Here is a 25,358-nt window from a genome sequence, read left to right as displayed (position 1 = left end):
CTAAGACCCAAAAACATCCAAAATGTGCAAAGAACCTGAGTAGACATGTCTCTAAACAAAACATACAAAGGGCCAATCAGCACATGAAAAGATGAGCAACATCACTCATCATTAGGAAAATGCAATCAAAACCACAAGGAGATACCACTTCACACCCATTAGGATGACTATTATTAAAAAACAAAACAAAACAAAAACAGAAAATAACAAGTGTTGACAAAGATGTGGAGAAATTGAAGCCCTATGCATTGTTGGTGGGATGTAAAATGGTGCAACTGCTATGGAAAAGAGTATGGTGATTCCTCAAAAAATTAAACATAGAATTACCATATGACCCAGCACAGGGTATATGCACAAAAGAACTGAAAGCAGGGACTTGAGATATTTGTACAGCTATATGCATGGCAGCATTATTCAGAATAACCAAAGAGTAGAAACAACTCAAATATCCATTATCTGATTAACGAATAAACAAAATATAGAATAGACATATAATGAAATATTATTCAGCCTTAAAGGAATGAAATTCTGATACACGCTATGACATGGGTGAACCTTTAAGACATTATGCTAAATGAAACAAACCAAATACAAAGGGACAAATATTATATGATGGTACCAATATGAAGTACCTAGGATAGTCAAATTCATAGAGATAGAAAGTAGAATGATGGTTATCAGGAGCTGGGGGAAAAGGAGATCGGGGAGTATTTATTTAATGGGTATAGTGTTTCAGTATGAGATGATGAAGTTCTGGAGATGGATAATGGTTATAGTTGCATAACAATGTGAATGTACTTAATGCACACTTAAAAATGGTTAAAATGGTCAATTTTATGTTACGTATATTTTACCATGATAAAACTAAATCTTTTAAATTAAGAAAATGATAATAAAGGATTAGATCAGATAATCTCTAAGGCTCCTTTCACCTCTAAGATTCTTTGACTTTTAGAAAAAGCGTACTGCAGCGGTTAAGAGCAGACACTGGAGCCTGGGTTCAAATTCTGACTCTGCCACTTAGGTGAGCTATTTAGCTTTTTTATGCCTCAGTTTCTTTATCTGCAAAACAGTGATAATAATATTAGCTCTCCACCTTGCACTATACAGGCAGCCCCATACTTTCTTCCTACTCCCTTTGCTTGAAATTCTTTCTCAAAAAAACCATACACAATAAAATAACAGAAAAAACTTGAACAGGCACTTCACAAATGAGGATTTTTAAATGGCAAACAAGTATATGAATAGATGCTCAACATCGAAACTCATTAGGGAAATGTAAATTAAAACTACAATGAGATACATTACTACATTACAGCCAGAACGGCCAAAATGAAAAGGACTGAAAATACCAGTGTCAGCAAAACAGTGGAGCGACTGGAACTCTCATACATTGCTGGTGGGAGTGTAAACAGGTACAATCATCTGGAAGGTATAAATATACACCCATGCTATCACTGAGGAATTCCACTCCTGCTTAAGTGTATATCCAAGAGAGAGTGCATTTATTTGGCTATCAAAAAACATGTACAAGATTATTTCACAAAACATCATGAATGAATCTTAGAGATATAACAGACAGAAAAGCCAGAGATAAAAGTGTAAATACTGTATGATTACATTTACGTTATCAGGAATGAGCAAAATCAATCCAACGTAATAGAAATTAGGACAATGGTTATCAGGGGGCAAGGGCTGAGTATGGACTGGAAAAGGTGACCTTCAGGGGTGCTAAAAATATTCTATATGTTTATCTGAGTGGTGGTTTCAAACATGTAGACATATGTTAAAATTCATTGGGCTATACCTAAGATTTGTGCACTTTACTTAATGTACATTATACACACAATAACAAGTTTTAAAAAGTTTTTCTTCTTATCTGCTAGCTTTTATTTATCCTTCAAGTCTAATCTTAGAAACTACCACACTTCAGAATATCTTCCCTTGTCCCCCTAGACTGGATTAGGTCACCCATTTACATATATCCAAATTGCCAGGTCTTCCTGTAGCACACTGTGTTTAGTTTGTCATAGTATTTGCCACTCTGTCTTGAATTCCCCACAAGTTGCTCAATTATACATGAGCTCTTTGAGGGAAGGGTTTGTGGACTCTTGCCTTGTTGACTTGTATTTCTAGTGCGTAAGCATGGGGCCTTGCACAGCAGGTACTCCATAAATATTTGTTAAATATCAAATAAGTAAATGAAGAGAGATAGCTCTCTGTATATGTAAAATGCCTACATAGAACATTACGTTATCAGTTACCACAGATAATATTTCAAGATTGAAGAAAAAGTAGGGAGAAAGTTTTAAAAACATTTTTTTCTTTTTAAAATGCCAGAATGGAAAGAGTAAGAGCTAGGGTGAAAGAAATATAAAAGTAGATAAATTACAGCTTATATAATATATTCCCATGTAGTCAAATTGTCTCCACAACTAGATATTAAATGCCTAGACAGGAAGAGCCCATGTCTGTTCCATATTTTCTAATGTTCATGATGTTGAGTGCATTGTAGGTATTCAACACATTTCTAAATGAGTGTATTGAAGCCATGTTTTAGTTACTGACATCTATTAACATTTTAAATTTTAATTAATTATCACCCAGGTAGCAACTAAATGTTTATCAATCATGATTCATATCCATAGTAAGTAATATAAAGTTATTTTAAAGGATAAATTATTCACATGGAATGGCATTGCAGGGGTATATTTGAAAAAAAAAGTAGGTATAACATGATACCATTGATGTAAAATAAAGTTTATACATAAATTTTTAAAAGACTAGAAAGATACAGGGCAAATCTCATTACAGTGACTCCATATTATATATAACACCAGGAATGGGATTAGAGAATTGGGCAGACCAGTGTTTTACTTCAGATAGATAATTTGATTATTTGAGTTTTTAGAATAGAAACATTTATAATGGAAAAATATACTTACATTAAGAATATGTCTTTTTTTAAAAAGGACAATCTATAAATCAATTTATTCAATATCAATGTAATGAATTACAGCAGGAATTTAATCGAAAATACACAAGCTCTCATGATTCTTACTTTGCCTGTGTCCTACATGGGGTGAATGTATCTTCTATTTTATACTTTAAACCCATAATATAAAAATATTGAAAGAGGGCAGAACAAGATAGACAACGAGAGTTGTTTGGTGCTCATCTCCACCCCCCCCACCCCCCCAAAAGAGATCAAAACAACAAATAAACTATATTTTTACTGGAATGACTGAAGAAATACGTTGCAGAGCACCAGGGGAATGACAAAATCCTTGTGGGGCATGGAAGACCAGAAAAGCACCACAGAGAACAGAGCAAGGCATCCTGCCTCTGCCCCACCATCTCCCTGCAGTGACCAGCTCTGAGTCAGGTGGAAAGGCATGCTGGAAAAATCCCAGCTGTTTCCACTGCCTCCACAAATGTCAGCAATCCCTGCCACAAGGGAGTCCCTCAGTCCTCTCAGGCCCCAAAACCAGTTTGGAGAGTAGCAGGAAGTTTGTCCAGCTGCATGGCCTCATAGTAGAAGCCCAGGTAGAGAACCCTCAGTCTCCCAACCTAAGCCACAATGGCACAGTGCCATCTTGAAACCAAACCTGCTGCTAAACTGCCTCCTTCCCTAGGGGCCCTGTGGAAACTGACTCCCTCTATTCTAAGGCCCCACCTTCATTCTACCACATTCATACAAGCGCTGGCAGCTGCCTGGACCCTAGGCCAGACAGAAAAACCAAGACCCTGGCGTCTGAACCCATGTGGCACCCCTTACTCCCAGGAGAACAGTAGACCTGCTCAGCTGGGAAGCCACCAATAAGCAGCAGCCTATCACATTCATGTACACCCACCCTGCACAACCTGCTCCCTGCTGAGGCCACAGGTGCCCATGCCAAGCCGATAGCCAGTCTGGCGGTAACTCCATCTCCCCACAATTCGCCCTCCACAGAGCTGCTGGGCCCTGCTGCACTATTTTACACCTGCTCCCTGACCAACAGTGATTGGGCAGTAGCTTTGCTTCCCCATGACAGGCCTCTACACAGCTGTCAGGCCTGGCTGCACCCTTGCAGACTTGCTCTAGGCTCAACAGTTGATCCAGTGGCCCTCCACAGAGCTTTCAGGCCCTGCTGCATTGGTGCATGCCTGCTCTCTGCTGGAAAGTGGATTGGGAATCAGCTCCGCTTCTATCTGGCAGCCTTATACACAGCTGCTGGGCCCTGCTGTACCCTTTTGCCTGCTCTGGGCTTAACAGCTCATCCAGTGACCCTCCACAGAGCTGCCGGGCCCTGCTGCACCTGTGCATGCCTGCTCCCTGATTGACAGTGGATCAGGCAGTGGCTTCGCTCCTCCACAGAGCCAACTAGCCCTGCTGAGCCTGCACATGCCAGATCTTGGACAGACAGTGGCACCCACTCCTCTGAAAGGCCTTTGCAGAGCCACTTGCCCCCCCCCCACACACCCAGGCACACCTGTTTCCAGCCCAAAAGCTGGTCAAGCAGTGGACCACCCCCTGGGAGAGAGAACCTCACAGCTGTGTGCCTATGCCTGGCCTGACAGCTGGTCAGGCAGTGACTCTGTGCTGTAGGAGGATACCAAACAGAATGGGAAAAAATATTTGCAAACTATACATCTGACAAGGGGTTAATATGAAGAATATATAAGGAAATTAAACAACTCAACAGCAAAAAATCAAATAATCCAATTGAGAAATGGGCAAAGGATCTTAACAGTCATTTCTCAAGAAGACATACAAATGGCCAACAGGCATATGAAAAGATGCTCAACATCACTAATCATCAGGGAAATGCAAATCAAATAAACAATGAGATCACACCTCACTCCAGTTAGAATAACAATTATCAAAAACAAAAGAAAACAAGTTTTGGCAAGGATGTGGAGAAAAGGGAACACTTGCAAACTGTTGGTGGGAGTATAAACTAATACAGCCATTACGGAAAACAGTATAGAGGTTCCACAAAAATTAAAAATAGAACTAGCATATGATCCAGAAATAGGACTACTGCGTATACCCAATGGAAATGAAGTCAGTATGTCAAAGAGATATCTGCACTCTGGGGTTTATTGCAGCACCATTTACAATAGTCAAGATATAGAATCAACCCAAGTGTCTAACAATGCATAAATGGATTAAGAAATCCATTTATATATACAATATATATACAATAGATGTACAAGTTTTACATATACAATAGAATATACTATTCAGCCGTAAAAAAGAATGAAATCCTGTCATTTGCAGCAACATGGATGGACTTGGGAGGTCATTATGTTAAATGAAGTAAACCAGGTACAGAAAGACAAATACCACATAATCTCACTCATATGTGTAATCTTAAAAAAAAAAAAAAAAAAAAAAAAGGTTGGTATTATAGAGACAGAGTACAACAGTGGTTACCAGAGACAGGCAAAGAAAGGGCGGGGGTGGGGGTAGGGAGACGTTGGCCCACGGGTACCACTCATTTAGATAGGAGGAATAAGTTCCAGTGTTCTAGTGCACAGTAGGGTGACTATGGTTAACAATTAAGTTTTTTTGAATACTTTTGCCACAAAGAAATGATAAATGCATGAGGTGATGGCTACATTAACTACTCTGACCCAATTATTATTCAACATATATATATATCAAAACATCAGATTGTAACCCAAAAGTATGTACAATTACAATGTGCCAATTAAAATAAATAAAAAGAAAAAAGACCAAAAGAATTATATATCAATTAAAGAACAAAGTTTTAAAAATTAAAGTTTCTTAATGTTTCTCAGAAATATGTGGTAACGTGGTAACTCATTTTGTTAAAAAAGAAAGAATGTGGGAACTTCTGATCAAGATGGCAGAATAGATGGTACCCACTGTCACCATCTCCCACAATAAACCAATTTACACTATTAAAAAGCAACGACTGCCAAGCCGGAGCTGCTAGAGCTCAGGGGAAGAGGAGGAGAGACCTACAGTTTGTGAAAGCAGGAAAAGCCACGATGACAGAAAGAAAGCACCGCTCTGCCCATTTAGAGCCCCAGTCACTTCAATCCTGGCCCTGGTGAGCACACAGCGCAGGAGCTGGCAAAAGCCACTGCCATGCCCTTCGTATGAAGCTGCTTGGAGGCTACACTGGAGGACAGGGCCTTAGCGGCCCCCAAGCGGGCAAGACCACTAACAGGGTTCCTGCGGACACACATTGGAGTGAGGGACCACAGACAACTGAAAAAAGGAGCCACGCAGAAGCTGGTGAGTCATCGCAAGGGACCAGCACATGGCCCATCCCATGGGAAGTGTTTGGAGTGTGGGGGGTAGGGGAGATGGACCCACCAGGAGAACAAGGTGGGTGCTGACAAGGTCAACAACGAAAACCTGAGCTGCACAAAAATCCTTCCCCAGGGAATCAGCAGCAAAGCAGCAATTTAGCTCAACCACAGGGCTCAAGTGCTGGTTCCCACAGGAAGTTCCCCCAAAGGACAACAAATTAGTTCCAGTGCAGAGTTTAAGTGGTGGCAATAGCAAATAATCCAATGTAGAACTGAAAGAAAAAAACAAAAAACCCACAGATCAGACACAAAGTTCTGTATTAACCAGTTAAGGTCTAACACAACCAAAGAACACCTATAAAGCCTAGAAGGACCAGAAGCCCCCCCGGCTCCCAAGCCAGGGTGGAGGTTGTAGGGAGGGCATCAGGCCTTAGCCATACCACCCCGGTGTCCACATCCAGCCCAGCAATGACCACCAGGCTGCTGCAGGAAGTGCCCCAGGATTCCAAGCTGGGGATGCGGGGCTGAGGGCCTCAGCCACGCCCCCAATGTCTGCATCCAGCCCGGTGATGACCACCAAGCTGCCCCTGGAAGCACCCAGGGATCCCTGCCAGAATGATGGGGGGTGCCATGGGCCTCGACCATGCCCCCCACTTCCTCCTCTTTCCATCCTATCCCCTCCCTTTTCCCCTCTCCCCCTCCTTCCCAACTGCTCCATAACAACATCTTAGAATGCAAAAAATAATAATAATAAATAAATTTTTAAAAAAGAAAAGAATGGTTGCACAAGCATCCAATGATAGGAGCTGGATTATATGACTTTTAAGATCCTTGTTCATCCCAGATCTAATGATTCTAACATTATAAAGATGGCAAGATTTTCCTTTGGAGCCAAATACTGCTTAATCCCCTACTTCTGATGGTCTACCCCCATTAGCACCCCATTCCAAAAACCCAGTTTTGGATTGGGTCACTTGCTGCCATGTGCTACACAAAGTTTCATACTGCAATACTTTACAAAGGAACACCAGCTCTCTCCCATGTCTCCTTATGCAACCTGCACTCCCTCAATGTCCTATTACTTCTATTTGTTACAGGAAAATAAACAAACAAGAAAACCTGCTTCCTTAATAATTAATAATTCTTACTAAGACAATTTAATTCCTTAACTTAATGTGTCTTTTTCTGAAGATATTCACCTTTAAGAGAGAATATTTGTTTGCCAATTGTGTGTTTGCTAGAACCATAAATGTGTAAAATTAAAATCCAAAATGAAATAGGCAAACAAAAATACTTTTTAGGTAGGTAGAATTATTTTTCTGAATTTTTAAATTTCTTTAACAGTGCTGTTATACTGTGTATTTTTTTTAAATTTAAATGTAGAAACTAAGCAACAACAAAAAAGGAAAAAAAAAGAAAGAAAGAAACTGTAAGCAATATACACAACCAGCAAACAGTTTTAAAACAAAACTATAAGGGCCGACCCATGGTGCACTCGGGAGAGTGCAGCAGTGCTCCTGCTGCGGGTTCTGATCCTATATAAGGATGGCTGGTGCGCTCACTGGCTGAGCGCGGTGTGGCCGGTCACAAAAATGACAAAAAAAACCCCCAAAAAACTATAAGATCCTTTATATAGCTAAAAAAAAAAAATTGGTACTACTGATTTTTGGCTATATGCATATCTTATTTTCCTTCCCCTTTGTTTTGTTCTGGTATGAGTGTGTGAAGAGAGAGTAAGTACAGGGGTTATCTATATTTTCCTGTATTTAAAAAAATTACACATACTACCTAAGAAAACTTTCTAAGTAGGAAGTCTGCCTCTAGCTGAAATGTTGGCTATTTTTATAACTGTTTAGGAATTATATAAAAAATATTTTCTATTTATTGTGTGTTTATCTGTTATTAACAAGCTAATAAGAATTTATAACAACAGTAAGTATATACAATTTGTAAATTATCCTAGTAAATTATCCCAAATTTAATATATAAATAGCTAGAACATAGTGAGAAAAGAAAACATTTTTTTATCACTTTGGCCTTCAAAATTTTCTATAAATAACATGCACCTACGTCAATTGAAACACCAAGATATTATATAGCTGAATTTCTGACAAGCTGATAACAAACACAAGGAAAAAGCTAGAAAATCCAAGGTTTAAACATTTCCAGAAAAAGAAACTAAAAATCTAGCTTTAAAAGATGTGAAAGAAACTCCACGGAAACAATTCATAACAACATGCAACAGAGCCTACATTAAGAAATTTATTTGAGGGCCGAGCCCGTGGCGCACTTGGTAGGGTGCTGCGCTGGGAGCACGGCGACACTCCCGCCGCGGGTTCGGATCCTATATAGGACTGACCGGTGCACTCACTGGCTGAGTGCCGGTCACGAAAAAACGACAAAAAAAAAAAAAGAAATTTATTTGAAACTTATTTACTCCTCACAACATTGAGGTTGTATTATCATTCCCATTTCATAGATGAGATAATTACTATCGTATTAATTAGATATTCTGAAAAACTTACAATGAGAACTAGGTCACTGATTAATTACTTTGACTGTTTGCCAACTTATACTTCCAGCTACTGCTAATACAATTTGCTTTTCTCCTACCATTCATGCTAATATACCATAGGGATCATGCTGTCCTATGGGTATTTACAAAGATGGCCTGGTTTAATAACCTAGTTTTATTAGTACTTAAGAACCAGATTTTACATACTCAAGGGCTTAGAGAGAGAGTGTGTGTGTGAGTGTGTGAGAGTGTGTGTGAGAGAGAGAGAGAGAGTGTGTGTGTGTGTGTGTGGCACAATTCCTGAGCCCTTGGTTCTATGCTTACTGTAAAGGAGTTCTATCTCATTCATCTATCTTTTGCTAATATTCTTGAGTGCCCCATTCCATATCTCATTCGGCAAGCAACTAGTGAAAGCATATTAGCATCCGAGCCTGAGGTAGACATTAGGGATTGAGAAATCAATAAGAAAAGATTTCTTCTCCTGAGGAAATATAGAAGAGCCATATTCATAACCTAAGGGAGACAGTGTTTGTGAAAGCATTTTATAAACTGCATTAAAGGAATTTTTATAAATTGTGAGTTACATTATTTCTCTTCATCAGTCCAATTACTTCTTTAGCCCCATTATGTTAATTTTCCATACATTCCTAAGATCCTTGCAATTTCCTAGACACACTTTGTCCACATACCCTCACACCTTAATCTCAAACGTGTCGTATTTTGAAAACAGCTTCTTCCTCTCTTCAAATGATAGCTCTTCTAGTCTTGGGATCTTTCAATTTTCTGATTAGTCTTAACAAGGCTTCCCATAACAACTATTTATACTTTCTCTAATATCTTCTCATCTTTACCTCCATGTTATAATTTATATGATTTGTGAAATGTATCTCTATATATGTACATAAATAAGATCTAAATTTTAGCTAGACATTTTATTTTTACTATCTCTCCCTCAACTTTCCATCCTATCAAGGATATGTATACTTCAGCACAGTGTCTGTGTTTTTGATGATTATGTATTATAACTCTTTAGCTTTTTAATATATGGTACCTTGCCATATATTTAAACATATAGTATGTTTAAATAATTTTTTCTTGTTGTTCATGAAGCTGGTATGTTTAAAAAACAAACAAAAAAAACCAAAACAAACCTTTTAAGTGTCCCAGCAGTTAAACAGTAGAATATTTGTAAATGAAAAAAAAAGTTCATTAAAATATGCATTGAGAACAAGAGCACTAATGCATAAGACACATGCACACACATAAAAACCACCACTGCCAACAACAAAAAACTAACAAAAAGAGGTTAAAATAAAGACGTTTTGATTCAGGTTTTAAATAAATTTCAGTCAGATAACAAGAAGGCTTACAAATAAATATATCTAACCAACATTAATAACAACATATGGAAGGGACACTTTCTCTTCTGAAGTACCAGAAAAACCTCAAAAAAAAAGTTTTAAAAGTTATAGACAACAAATAATAAATGATAGTCTGTGCGTATGTGTTTGTGTATCTCAGTAGAAACTGTACACAAGATTATACTTGTACATGTATACTCAGCCATAGCTAGCTAGCCAGATTTACAATCTAAGTAGAAAAAATAACTTACATAAAAGTACTTTAAGTTAAAATATTCTATTTCACAGTCCATAACAGGAGGAAAAATTATGTATTTTTCTAAGAGACTTTTAGGATCATAGCAAGAAGGCATCATATTACAGAACAGGAAGAAGAGATGATAAGATGAGTAGTCTTCAAAAGTTTGTGGAAGAGAAAATAAGAATTTTTTTAAAAGTTTAGGAGGAGGGGCTGCCCAGTTATTAGCTCAGTTGGTTAGAGCACAGTGTTGTAACACCAAGGTCAAGGGTTCAGATCCCCTTACTAGCCAGCCTCAAAAAAAAAAAAAATGTATGGAAAAATTCATATTTTTTTTTTATTAAAAGATGACCAGGACCCCAAAAGCACGGGCAACCAAAGGAAAAATAAACAAATGGGATTATATCAAACTAAAAAGCTTCTGCACAGCAAAAGAAACAATTAACAGAGTTAAAAGACAACCAACAGAGTGGGAGAAAATATTTGCAAAATATACATCTGACAAAGGATTAATATCCAGAATATATAAGGAACTCAAACAACTTTACAAGAAGAAAACAAGCAACCCAATTAAAACATGGGCAAAAGAGCTAAGTAGGCATTTCTCTAAGGAAGATATCCAAATGGCCAACAGACATATGAAAAAATGCTCAACATCACTCAGCATCCGGGAAATGCAAATCAAAACCACATTGAGATACCATCTAACCCCAGTTAGGATGGCTAAAATCCAAAAGACTATGAACGATAAATGCTGGCGAGGCTGCGGAGAAAAAGGAACTCTCATACATTGTTGGTGGGACTGCAAAATGGTGCAGCCTCTATGGAAAATGGTATGGAGGTTCCTTAAACAATTGCAAATAGATCTACCATTCGACCCAGCCATCCCACTGTTGGGAATATACCCAGAGGAATGGAAATCATCAAGTCGAAGGTATACCTGTTCCCCAATGTTCATCGCAGCACTCTTTACAATAGCCAAGAGTTGGAACCAGCCCAAATGCCCATCATCAGATGAGTGGATACGGAAAATGTGGTACATCTACACAATGGAATACTACTCAGCTATAAAAACGAATGAAATACTGCCATTTGCAACAACATGGATGGACCTTGAGAGAATCATATTAAGTGAAACAAGTCAGGCACAGAAAGAGAAATACCACATGTTCTCACTTATTGGAGGGAGCTAAAAATTAATATATAAATTCACACACACACATACACACACACACACACAAACCGGGGGGGGGGGGGAAGAAGATATAACAACCACAATTATTTGAAGTTGATACAACAAGCAAACAGAAAGGACATTGTTGGGGGGAGGGGGGGAGGGAGGAGGGAGGGAGGTTTTGGTGATGGGGAGCATTAATCAGCTACAATGTATATCGACAAAATAAAATTAAAAAAAAAAAAAAAAAAAAAAAGATGACCAGTAAGGGGATCTTAACCCTTGACTTGGTGTTGTCAGCACCACACTCTCCCGAGTGAGCCACAGGCCAGCCCCATATTATCTTTTAATTCCATTTTTCCACAAATTTTTTTGAAGTACTCTTGTACAAGGAGGATAGAATTTGGATAAAACTAGAATACAGCGAAGCAGTATCTTTGGACCTAATACTGGGAAAAATAATCTCTAAGATATCTTTGAATGGTGAGAAGCAGAACAAAAATTTTAAGTCAAATTTTCCTGATTTCTTAGTCCCAATTATATATATAAAAATGTCTCAAAAATTACTTAAGATATTTTTCTTACTAAATATGGATAGGTAATGTCTCTCAATGGTTTAATTTTTCACATCCCTGCATTATTTTTCAGGGAAAATAAAAGTGTTCTCTCCATTATCATAGACTGATGATAATCACTGACTCTAAGATAAAGAACAAGGTATTAATCAGCTCTCATTCCTGTCTCTCTGGCTGCTTCTCTGTGAGGTAATCTAAAAGACATCTATACAAAATATGAATAATTTATAATACAAAATTTAAAATTTACCTTATTAAAAAAATAAGATCAACCCTCAAGAGGCTTCCAAGAAGAAAACCAGGTTCAGGTCTGTACAAAAATTACTGGGCACAAAGACACATAATCCGATTCATAAGCAGCAGCTGATGTAATAGTTGTCTCATTTTCTCTTTCTCTCCAAGACTAATTAGCATTATACACACAGAGTATGTTCCTTGTTACAAATGCCTTCTTTGAGCTTTGGAACTACCGTATCTTTTGATTACTGAAAATTCTGATCTAGTTTTTCACCTATTCAAGAGATCTTCAAAAAGTTCATGGAAAAATGGAATTAAAAGATAATACAAATCTTTCCATGAACTTTTTGAAGACCCCTTGTATAGAAGCCAAACATTCTTTCTAGCACTTCATACTAACAAAATAAAAAAGGCAATTTTAATAAAATAGGAACAAATATCACAGTGGATGCTACATGTATATTATCCTCATTTTGTGAATCATCATCACTTTAAAGATAAACTGTAAAAGAGAAGAACAGCTTTTTACATACTTACTGTTGAAAGGCTGCCATTGTATTCTCCACATTTTCTCCAGCACCTGTGAAAACATTAAATTTAAACTTCATTTATTTAGCCATTTTGAACATTATACTTTTCCAAAAATTAATTTTAACAAGATACATCTAATGAATCCTGATTTTTATTTATTATGCAGACATTACACATGTTTTAAAAAGTGTAATGGTATTTTGAATTGTTTTTTAGCTGCATCAGTAGGAATCAAAGATTAAAACGCAACCACAGCAAAGCAGGAGGTTTAAAAGAACCTAAACATAATTTTCAAACTATAGCATCTGCTTATGTGTCAGAGGAAAGACAGAAGAGGACTTGGTACACATACATCTCCTCAGAGAGTCTCTCCTCTGTATCCCCACAGTCTATTATGTATATCTCTACGAAGGTATTTATCAAAGTACAGCATAAATTATTTCTTTCTCTTCCCTTTCCCGTTAATTGCTTAAAAGAAGTGACTGTGTTTTGATCACATTGGCTGAAGGCAGTATGCTGTAGCGGTTGAGGGCGAGACTCTGGAATAAGGACACATGGTCTCAAGTCTATTAATACTTGTACAACCTTGGGAAAGTTACCCAGCTTCTCTGTATTGAGCTTCCTTATCTTTAAGAAAGAGGGTAATGATGGTACCTATTTCACAGGATTGGTATATTTAAATGAATTACCATTCAAAGTGCCATATGTCATCAATTCTAAAAATGACAGCCTTTAACTTTCTAACATATCTAAAGTTATGGTGCATTTTACAGTGGATGAGGTATAATAGTTTAGCAGGCTTTTCTCTTTCTTAACAGTACATAAAAATTGTGTAACTTATAACCTATGGCATTAGAGTCAATGAAAAACTACTGTGAATATTCAGTGAAAGTAAAGGATTATTGCTATTATTATTATTACTATTGCCATTATCACAGTAACTGGTAAAAGAGTAGATACTTGCTAAATGTCTATTAACTGGAATAATAAATAATATTGCAATTTTTAAAAAGGACACAGATTTTGATGTGAATATACTGAATGATAAAAAATTATCTAATATTATATAGTAGGTAGAGTCAATTAGCTTTACACATGCTAGCCAAAAGTTTTGAAATACTCTAAAACTAAAATTCACTATTACTAAATTCATGGAATGTACAGAAAAAAAATACTTGAGAAATACCTTTCCAAACACTTTGGAAAAACAGCCAATTTCTCCTTAATAGAAAGAGGCAATTCATGTTCAGGGTACTGCTCAAAGTATCTAAAATTCTTACATATGAGGGGGCTTCAAAATGTTCATGGAAAGATTTGTATTATCTTTATTAGCATTAAAATGTTTTATATACAATGCCATCTGAACATGTTTATGAGAATATTAAAATTTTCTTCTTATATTGTTAGACTATATTTTTTATGGCAACCTAATCATAAATCAACAGAAACACAAGGTACAGAGAAACAAATATATCTGTTTTAATATTCTAAAGTTCCATCTGTTTGGCAGAGAGAAAGAAATATCCATGTGAAAAATGCTAATTTGATTTTAGGTTTACTTTGGTTACTAGAGTTGATGCATGATACAAAACAGATTTCTCAAATATGAAGGTTATAGTTTTTTCAAATGAAAGTGTCCTTTTGAGGTTAGATGATCCTTTGTTAGATGTGGTTAGTTAGCTATTGTTTTGGTAAAAAACTATGGAAATAACTTATATTCAAATAATCAATATTCAAGAACAAAGCACTCTAGAATATTACCAATATCTAGTGCTAATGTGGTCATCAGTAAGTTAAGTCAAACTACTGACCTCTTGTGCCAATAAGCAAGGAAGTTAAAAGGACGCAGAAGCCAGCTTGAAGGACCTCTCGCTGGCCAAATCTGGGACAGTGCTGGCATCAAAATAATGATAGTGACAGATTTTAAGCCACTGAATAAAATAGTTAATTCTGAATCTATTTTAATAAATGGATTGAAAGTTTGATGAGGAACAGGGTTTCAAAGCAACCCCCTCCAAAAATACTTATTAATTATAAAGAGAGAAAGAGTAACTTCACAATGGAAAAGCCTGGTAGATACCACCTTCATCAAGGGATCAAAGTCAACATCATTCCCTCCTTCAGGCTAAATTTGTGTCCTTTTAACTTCCTTTCTTTTTGGCACAACAATCAGTCTGTACTTTAACAAATTAAATTAATGGCAGTCATCGCCAGATGATTGTAATACAAATGATTTCTCTTTTCTTTTTTTCTTTTTGGTGACTGGCTGGTACAGGGATTGAACCACACTCTAACTAACTGAGCTAACAGGCCAGCCGGATTTTGCTTCTCTAATATGCATTCTTCTATAGTAAACAAACCCTCTACAATGAATATGCTTTACTTTTAAAATAGTGGAGACAATGGAAGTCTTATGTACATGCCATATTCCTTGACCATCCTCTTCTTAACCTTAATTCAAGAGCTAGTTCATTTCTCAACTATTCCATGAAGCACTTTCTTATCACTGCAGATTACAATGATTCTTATTACACTTAAGAGTTAATGCCTTGGGCTAGACAGTTAGCTTTCCTGGGAGAGCATGATGCTGAGAACACCAAGGTCAAGGATTCAGATCCACATACTGGCCAGCCACCAAAAAAAAGAAAAAAAAAAAAAAAAAGTTAATGCCTTAAACAGGCAGATCCCAACCATTTTGGTCTCTGAATCCCTTTAAATTACTGAATATCTGAATTATTACTGAATATCCCAAAGAGCTTTTTTTTTTTTTTTTTTAAAGATGACCGGTAAGGGGATCTTAACCCTTGACTTGGTGTTGTCAGCACCACGCTCTCACAAGTGAGCTAACTGGCCATCCCTTTATAGGGATCTGAACCCTTGGCCTTGATGTTATCAGCACTGCACTCTCACAAGTGAGCCACAGGCCAGCCCTCCAAAGAGCTTTTGATTTTGTGGGTTATATCTGTAATTATGTATCTGAAATAAAATCTTAGAAATTTAAACTTTATTTCCTTAGTTGAAGAATAAACGCATTACATGTCAATATTTTTATGAAAAATAACTTTTCCAAAGCAAAAAATAATGTAATTGAAAGAGTAGTATTCTTTTACATTTTTGCAAATCTCTTTAGTGTCTGGCTTAATAGAAGTCAGCAACATTCTCATAACTGCCTCATGTATATCCACCTTCACAAAGATATGTAGTTGGAAAGACTCTTCTTTGATACTGCCTCAAAATTCAACAAGTGGTAGTTTCTTAAAAGTTAGTTTCACCGTGGAATCTGAACCATATCAATGATGTCCACACTCTATTACATGAAAATCCATTGATCCATTTTGAACTTTGAATGAATCTTTCATCCATGCATGATTTTATAATATCATGCACTGGCCATTTAAAGAATATTGATTCACTGTGTTATGGTGATCTTGTAAATGCTGACATATTTCATCATGCCATATTTAAAAATTGGGTTTTTAATCTGATCTTATCAGGCAAGTCTTTAAGAATTAGAAAACTGCCAAGCTCATGGTGGAGAATATAAGTTTTCCAAAATTCCCATTTTTGCTTGAAATCTCAAATTTAATCATTGGTACTGCTTTAATAGAAGGCAGCTAGATTATTTTCCTTAAAGTGACAGACTCACTTTATTTATTTTAAAGAACATATCTGGCAAATACTAAAGCCTGAATAACCACTGTTTGCCACTAATTTTTTAAAGGAGAAATGGTATTCAGTGAAGAAAAAAAGTTAATTTAGCTCACAACTCAAATGACTGCACAAGTGCTTTTCCTCAAGACAACCACCATACTATGTTTTGGTAAGCAGCAAAAATGTTTTGTGTGTACTTCCAATTTCATCACACAGAATATTGAAAGTTACGTGAATTCAAGAGTTGAAATTTAATACAATTAATTTTTACTAATGCATCAAGCATATTTTTAAATGAAACCTTTTTTTTAAACTGTGAGTACATGACAGTGAATGATACAATGACTACTAGTACATTTGGTACCACTGCTTTGATTCATGCTAAGGCAATAGCAGTTTTACCCATTAATGCTTTTGTATCATCAATGCAAATGTCAATGCTGTGAAAGAGGCAAATAACATTTCATGAAAATAGTTTAGACCTTGCAGACCATTGAAAGGGTCTCTTGTGGATCCTCAGGAGTCCACAGGCCACACTTTGAAAACTGCTGTCTTGATTAGCTCTAGGGATGGAGGGGGACAGACTGGGAAGGGAAACAAGGGAATCGTACAGAGTTCTAGACGGTCATGATCTGACTGGTGAATACATGTATACATATATATATATTTTTAAGTCAAGCTGTACACTTAAGGATTGTGCTACTACTACACGTATGCTATCCTTCAATTTAAAATATCAGTGCCTTTAGTTCTAAGGCTTATGATTTTTTGCATTCTAGTATATTCACCTAAACCCTAAGAAGGCTCTTTGAAGGCAAGTATTGGGGGGAAACATTTATCCCACACTGTTTCCACGTAGTGAAGAAAAATTGCACACTAGTCCCCACGCAGGAAAAATATTGGAAGGAACACTTTTAACCTTTCTCTACTCCCTCACAAATTCCTCCCCATGGGAGCAGACATGACTTAGGAGAAAGAGCTGTCTGTCCATCTGTGATTCAACCCTTCAGGGTCTTCTTAATTTGAAGTGGCCCAACTTGAGAAAGCACAAAATTTCCACTCATCTATACGGAAAGTTTGCCAGGGTTTCCTGCCAGTGCAAGGAAGAGGCCTCCATTTTTAGTGTTAAGTTCAATTTAGAGAGGGCATTACAGAGCTCAAATTCAGCCCATTAGGAATAAAGTAAACATTTTGACTTCCATCAATAAAAGAAATAAAAACAAAATCTGCATTTTATTTCTAAATTGGTTCCAATCTTGGGAAGGGAAAGTAAGCAGTGTTATTTATTAGTGTTCTCAAATCCCAATAGCAAGGACTTTGTCTTATACATCTTTTAGAATAATCCAAAAATGGTATTCAATAAATACTCATTATGTTTGAAATCATATAATTGAAATTTGTTTCAAAGTAATCTGGGTGAGAAGAATGGGCAGGGATATAGAAGAAAGAAGATTGGCCATAAATTGATAATTGTTTGCATCTGGTTGATGAGTTCTTGGAGCCTTATTACTTTGTATATGTTTGAAATGTGCCATAATAAAAAGTTCAAAGGACATTTGTTGTTTGATCTTTTGGTTAGGAGGAAAGACGTTAGAAAAAAGATAGGACAGAAATTCAGTACACTGAAATAAATTTCTCCACAGTCAACATGATTTTTACTACTAATATTTACATTCCAAGCCTGCCTATATATGTCTTTTGTGTCTGCCCTCCATAATAATTTGATTGTAATCTATTTAAACCTAACAGCTTAAGCATCCAAACATTAATATCTTTCATCTATTTTATGTTTATTAGATTATGTAGTCATTACTAAAATATTGAAAAGGTGGTCAAGATATTAACAATTTAGAGGAGCCACATACCGTGCTTAGCACATTATATATTATTCATTGAGGGCTGGTTGGTTAGCTCAATTGGTTAGAGCTCAGTGATATAACACCAAGTTCTGGGGTTTGGATCCTAGTACCAGCCAGCCACCAAAAAAAAAAAAGAAAAAGTATATATTATTTATTTCATTAATATCCTCACAACCACCAGTAGGTAAGTATTAACAATTCCTAGAAAAAAATTGGCTAAGGTCACACAGCCAATAAGGGGAACTGGGATTCAAGTGCAAATGGTATGATTACAAAGCCCATCCTTTTTAGCACTAATTATGCTGCCACTCATACAGCACCTTTATTTCAGCTTTATAGATAAGTTATTCATATTTCCATATATTTCTATTTGTTTGTAAAGCTTGAAGATACATTCCACAATGATAATACCCATAAATTACTTGTTAGATTCATATGGTGAACGCCTGTAGAGTAACTAAGGGACTAATTAAAATATATGACATTTCTCCCTGAGAAGGAATTATTTAGCAGTAGCTCTTCTCTCAAGAAATGTTTAAATTCCTTTACTCTCCAACTATCATCATGTAATTCACAGAAGCAGGCTTACCATTAATTTTTTGTTTCCCCCAATAAGCAGCTTACACAATTCCTGGCTCTGCAAATAACATTCTAGATACAAACAAAATTTTCATTTTTAATTAGTACGAAACGTGGAAGGGAATGAATACGTATCACAAATTTTACATGCTGTCCTCATATAATTTGTTCATAAGTCCTCTGCATATGTCCTCTGACCTTCCTCTTCACTAGTTCACATTCTTCATTTCTTTGAGAAAACCTCCGCCAAAAATTCTCAGTTCTTTTTACTTATTGCTTCACTATATAATTCCCAATTTTTGATTCTATATTAACTTTTCCTCCCCTATATAGTGCTTAAATATTATTTTGTGATTGCTTAATCTATGATAGGATAAGAAAAGAAAAGGAAACCTACTTTGTATCCTTAACTAGATTTAAATACTACCAGGGAAAGAAATATCTGTCCAGTTTCCTTTTTATCTCTCAAATGTTTTATGTACCAATAAAGGTTCAATAAACATTACAGATTTTTTTACAGTTATACCACCACTATAGTTAATATCTTTGTATACATGGCATTTATGTGTATGTGATATTTATAAAACCAATGACAAATATGATAACGTACATCAGTCACAAAAGAACAATATTCAAAATTAAGTATTTTCTGATATTGGAAAGAACAGCTTAGTACAAATAAAACATATCCTCAGATATGATAGATTTGATTCTCTCAACTCAAAATGGATTATTCAGTAAATCAAGCAATAAAGTAAGTTCCTCCTTCGTTTTTTTTTTTTTTTTTTTTGGTGGCTGGCTGGTAAGGGGATCTGAACCCTTAACCCTGGTGTTACAACACCACACTCTAACCAACTGAGCCAACTGGACAGCCCCATTCCTTCACTTCCAAATTCATTTAATCTCTTAACATTTGTAGTGTGCCTTGGAAACAGTCTACTATTACCAATTAGATAAGCGCATAAAGAGCTCGGAAGGACTAGAGATGGTAATACAAAAGGGCATTTCTCAATATGGGTTCCCTAGAACACTGCAAAATTGTTTTTATAATTCAAGGGGGAAAACAACTACTGAAATTTGCATTTGCAGATATAAGAAAAAGATTAAGCACATCAATATAGCTATTATGGAATCAATGGCTTTTAGAAATGTGTGCCATATCCAAAAATGTCAATAAGTCACATGAGAGATCACTAGAAGCACAGAAGGATGATACTTAAACTATACGTTGATTCACAATTAGTACTTACCAACTAACACATGTATGCTCTCTTCAATGATTAATGTTTTCTTAATGTGTTTTGTCATAATTTCAATAATTTTTACAGAACAATATTTAATTTTTATAAATTTATATAGAGTTAGAAAGTTTAAGGTATATATATATATTTCAATGGAGATTATAGCTATCTATTTATATATATATAAATATACATATGATACATATATATACCTCCATACATACATATCCATTGCTGAAAATAAGTACATTTTACTTTAAAGTTTGCTTTTGTGAAAGTTGTCAAAACAAAATGGAGTCATATGTTTAAAACCCTGACAAACAGCTGGGGAAGGCCACAAAGAGGTGCTGCTATGCACATATACCTGATAACAAGAACTATCACAAAGGACTCTGCAAAACCACAACCTTGCACAAACGTATTCCCAGAAATTACCAAAAAATTACTTCTGTAAGGACATCTGCCCAGCAATTGCCTGTCCAGCCTCAGACTGGTGTCACCCTTGTTACTTTTCCTTGTGGCCAAGGATAATTATCCTGAAATAACTACGTAATCCTTCATTATTTTTCCTTTAAAAACCTTTGTCTTCCCTTACCTCTCTGAATACACACACAGTTTACCATGACACACATATTACTATTGCAATGTCCTATTCCCCATTAAACTCATTATTCTTTTAGAGAGCTTACTCTGTTATTTAGATTGACACTTTATTAAGCAAGATAGTACTATTAAATAAAAGATAAATTATTCCATTGCTAATAAGCCATCAATAGGAATGAGCAAACCAGTTGGAAAAAAAGTCCTCATTGACAAATGAGGGAGAGTTCCCCAATAATAGGAATGAAGGAACAAAAGCTGAAGAGAATCAATACCCTGACATGGAACATATTTCAGGTACAATTGCAGAATTCTATTTCCAGTGACAATTTGGGAAAATTGATGCTTCAATTTTCTCCTTGAACAACCAATTAAAGTTTAGGGCCCAGAAACTGCCAAACAGTGTCAAAGAACAATACTAAACCTCAAACTATCATCTGCCAGATCCATCTGTGGTAGGATGCCAAGATAGTGACAGTACCCTGCCTTGAGACCAAGGGTAGAGGAAAGGTGGGGATGTGATGAGTTGATGATACTTCTTTATTCTTGGCCACTGAGCCCTAATAAACAAAACTCTTTCTAAAAAGCCTACTGCTTAATTCAATTGGCCCATAGATATAGGTTAGAGAGGATTAAAGGAAGTTATTTCCCTGCTATCCTATTTTTCTAGCAAACAAAGGGCATCTGGAATAAATGTATATACAGTATGATTCCAAATGTCCTTAGAGGGTATACTTCAAAATGTTAACAGTTTATCTCAGGATAGTAAAGTCTTAGGAACTATTTTTTCTTTTTTCACTTTTATGTTTTCCAAATTTACTACAATGAACATGAGTTACTTATGCAACCAGAAAAAATGTATCTTTAAAATATTAATAAAATTCATAATTGCATACAATAATTAAGAAAATGGTCTTTAACAGTATTGCTTGCTCTCCATTTAATCCAAAGGGTATGTCTTTGGTCCTGCTGGTGTCATACATTGAATTATGTATTTTTTGGTCTTTTTTTTTTTCTTTTCTTTTCTTTCTTGTTTTGCTTTTTTAAAATTTGGTGGGTTTTTTTTACATTGTAATTATAAAAAGTGTTCTTTGGTCAAATAAATTTAGGAAACACATGAAAAGTGTCTAACGTACAGTAGATAATTAGCAGACAATTAGCTATTATTTTTATTATATGTTGAGATTTGTACTAGAGGATAGAGATACAAGAATTAATAAATCTGATCCCTGCCCTTGAGGAACTCACAGCCTAGTAAGGAAAGCAGATGTACTAACAGATCCTATTATAATTTAATGCAATAAAACATATGCTCTAAAGAGGTAACAACAAAGCCTACATTTTGGTAAAAACAAGTTTTGTAAAGTTTAATTTTTGAAACATCAAGTATTTTCTACTTTCAAGGACAATCAATCTTAGTAAAAGGCAAAAGTGCTAATTAAAATTTTGAAAACATGTATACGATGATCTCATTCCTTCTTAATGAGCTCAAAGTTTTATTGCAAAATACAACTGTGGATCTCCTATATCCACACATATTTCTAAACAATTTTAGTTTTCAAAATGCTTTTTATGCACTCAATTGTCACAACAATCCAAAGAGGTAAGCAAAGCAAATGTTCCCCATTTTTTACCTAAGGAAACTAAGGCTTAATCCCAAAGCTAACTACTGGTAGATATAGAATCTGACTCTGGTGATTTAAATCTTTATCATAATTATTTTGTAGTAGACATTAAGAGTTTCAAGTTATACCAATGCAGGTGCATATATTTCAGACACACAGAATGATCGATGTGTCAATATTGGAATGGTCATACATCTGGTTTACTAGAAATATCAGGTATTCACAGTTAGAGCAATAGAGAATAAGCCCAAATATTAACCATTTTCACAGAAAAACTAGTGAGTCTATTATCAGTATTTGAGACAAAAATTAAAAGCAATCAAGGACGTGACTACTCCTTCCTAGTGACCTATGGTCTCTTTCTTTCTTTTATTTCTTTCTTTATTTTTTTCGCAGATGGTTAATCTGGGAATCTGAACGTTTGACCTTGTGGTCTTTTCTAGTTTGGTTTTGGTTTGGTGTTTTTATTTTTATTTTTATTTTTTTATTTTTATTTTTTTTTAAAAGATGACCGGTAAGGGGATCTCAACCCTTGGCTTGGTGTTGTCAGCACCACGCTCAGCCAGTGAGCAAACCGGCCATCCCTATATAGGATCCGAACCCGTGGCCTTGGTGTTATCAGCACCGCACTCTACCGAGTGAGCCACGGGCCGGCCTTGGTTTGGTGTTTTTAGTAAGCATATTTTTCATTTTTGTAAATCAGTAAACACAACTGTTTACTTCCCCAGAATGTCCTACTACCATGAAAATCGCTTCTGTGGCAACAACTTGAACACTAAAAGTCGATCCTTGGTTCCAATGGTTGAAGGTACATTAGTAGATATGTCATCCTACAGTTTAACCATGTATCTGTTAAAACAGATAAAAGAGAATTTGGGGGGAGGGGGGACAGCTAGTGGGTAAGGGGATCCAAACCCTTGACATTGGTGTTATTACGCCAGCTCTAACCAGCTGAGTTCTGGCCAGCTAAACACAGATAAACCAAATAAGCAATAACATGGCATTTTAGCTGACAACGCTTTAAAACCTTTAATGGTTTTCATGAGTGGGAGACTGGGACACCTACTGAAGTCATTTATTAGAACTGTGTTTAATTGATAAAATTATACAGATTATACGTAAAGAATGATAATGGATTTCTGTGATACTTAAAACCTTATTCCTTATTCCTTAACTTGTAGAAAAGGGGTTATGGTACTAAATCAAATTTTAGACTGTAAACTCCTAGAATTTACTATTTCAAGTATTCGACTGTAAATTCCAAGCAATTTTAACCTAGTTTAAAACTCATCCCTAAAGAACAGTTAAACTTGATTGAAATAATCCAATTTCACAACATTTTATACATCATGCTTTAAATGCAATAAAGACATTATTACACAACAATGAAGACGCAAAGATTTTGGCCTGTTATCTGGGAAATTACAGAATACCCAGGCTCCTTTCAGCAAGTCACTTTTCCAAAAGAATCTTATTTTTGTTTTCTATAAAAAATACTGTCCTGTCATAACCTAAATCATCTTTCAGTCTTTTGGAAATCTACGTGTCATTGCTGGGATGCAGGGTGATGCTAAAAAAAAAAAAAAAAAAAAAAAAAAAAAAAAAAAAAACCAAACAAACAAACAAACAAAAAACAGGTGCAAGACTTGCAGCCCTAAGAACCAGGACGCTCTAGTTCCTGCCTCAGTTCAGCTCAAGCTGTAATTGTGACCTTGGGAAAACGTCCCTGGCTCGGGGACTCGGTTTCCCTCTCTTCTCAATAATGAGTGCTCGGAACGTGGGGGTGGGATCGGCCTCCAGGCACCGCAGACACCCGGGCTGCAGCTCGCTCCGGGTTCGAGCAGGTCCTCAGCCCTGCTCGTGGACCGGCTGTCAGCATCCGCTCGGCCACGGGCTCTCTGTTCCCGTTTCCCCCCGCGGGGCAGCCCCGATTCTGCACGGCGCTCCCCCCTTGTGCCTTGCTGTCACCAAGGGACCTTGCGATCATCCTCCCATCCGCCGAGAAACGCTCCATCTACCCTTCATTCTCACCGTGGTCTTGCCCCCTTCAGAGAACGCCTGAATCCGCGGCCCTCGAGAGCCGCCCGCTGGGCTCTGACTGGAGACTGCGCTCCCTCCCTCCCGTCAGGAGGCCGCCCCCGCACAGCGCCCTCACCTCTGGGGAGCCCTCTATTCAAACATCCCCATCCTTCTCAAACTCTCACGCATTTCCAACCGGCTGCCTTTTTGCGGAGCTCCAAAAAACCCTCAGCTCTACTCCGAAAAAAGCCTCCCCCATCTCCGCAGTCAGGTTTTGGGGACCCCTCTCACCTCCGCGGTGAGAGATGTGCTTACTGAGGAATCGCTGCTTCTTTCTCCGGTGCAGCAAGGTCGGGTATTTAAGCAACAAGAATGAAGTCACCAAGTACCCTCCCATGGTAGAGAGAAGGTAAACCGCCATGGTGGACGACATCTCAGGCACCGTGTGGGAAGCCTCCCACCTCCGGGCCCTCTGAACACGGCGGCGGCGGTCGCAACGGCGGCGGCGGCTCGCGGTCTGCTCGCCCTCAGCCGGAGCCCGTGGTGCGGCGCACTGGTGCGTGCGGGCCTACCACGCAGGCGCAGCCGGACCCCATCGCAATCAAGGGGCTCGGACACGCAGGCGCGCTGCGGCCCCGGAGTAGCGCCCTGCAGCCCAGGAGTAGCGCCCTGCAGCGAGGTTGTTAACTAGTTTTGCAGTCGGATTCGCAGTGCTTCAAAGACTCTCCAATCTGAGGCGAGTCTTGTAAACCTGACAGTGTCTTTGAGGTATGTCAAGCAGAAAAGGCCCTTCAAGAATAGCCTTCAGGAAAGTCTGTCATAATTGGAAAAGCCACATTAAAAATAAAGATTCCAGGGCACGTTTTAGCCCCTATTTTAGAAAATA

General features: G+C 37.0%; 1 protein-coding gene across 1 annotated transcript in view; it reads right to left on the bottom strand.

Moving 5' to 3' along the window:
- The window catches only part of GDPD1 (glycerophosphodiester phosphodiesterase domain containing 1), a 43,528-nt gene extending 18,623 nt beyond the window's left edge, over positions 1-24,905 (bottom strand). Inside the window, exons 1-2 of the mRNA XM_063109772.1 lie at positions 24,764-24,905; positions 12,905-12,947 (exon numbers count right to left, since the gene is read on the bottom strand). Of these exons, the coding sequence (XP_062965842.1) occupies positions 12,905-12,947; positions 24,764-24,905 (185 nt within the window). The remainder of the gene's footprint in view (positions 1-12,904; positions 12,948-24,763) is intronic.
- Positions 24,906-25,358: the final 453 nt, after the last annotated feature.

The sequence above is a fragment of the Cynocephalus volans genome, chromosome 10, assembly GCF_027409185.1.
Source record: "Cynocephalus volans isolate mCynVol1 chromosome 10, mCynVol1.pri, whole genome shotgun sequence".
Lineage (NCBI taxonomy): Eukaryota > Metazoa > Chordata > Mammalia > Dermoptera > Cynocephalidae > Cynocephalus > Cynocephalus volans.
The sequence above is the reverse complement of the archived record's forward strand: the minus strand, read 5'-3'. Positions and strand labels throughout refer to the sequence as shown.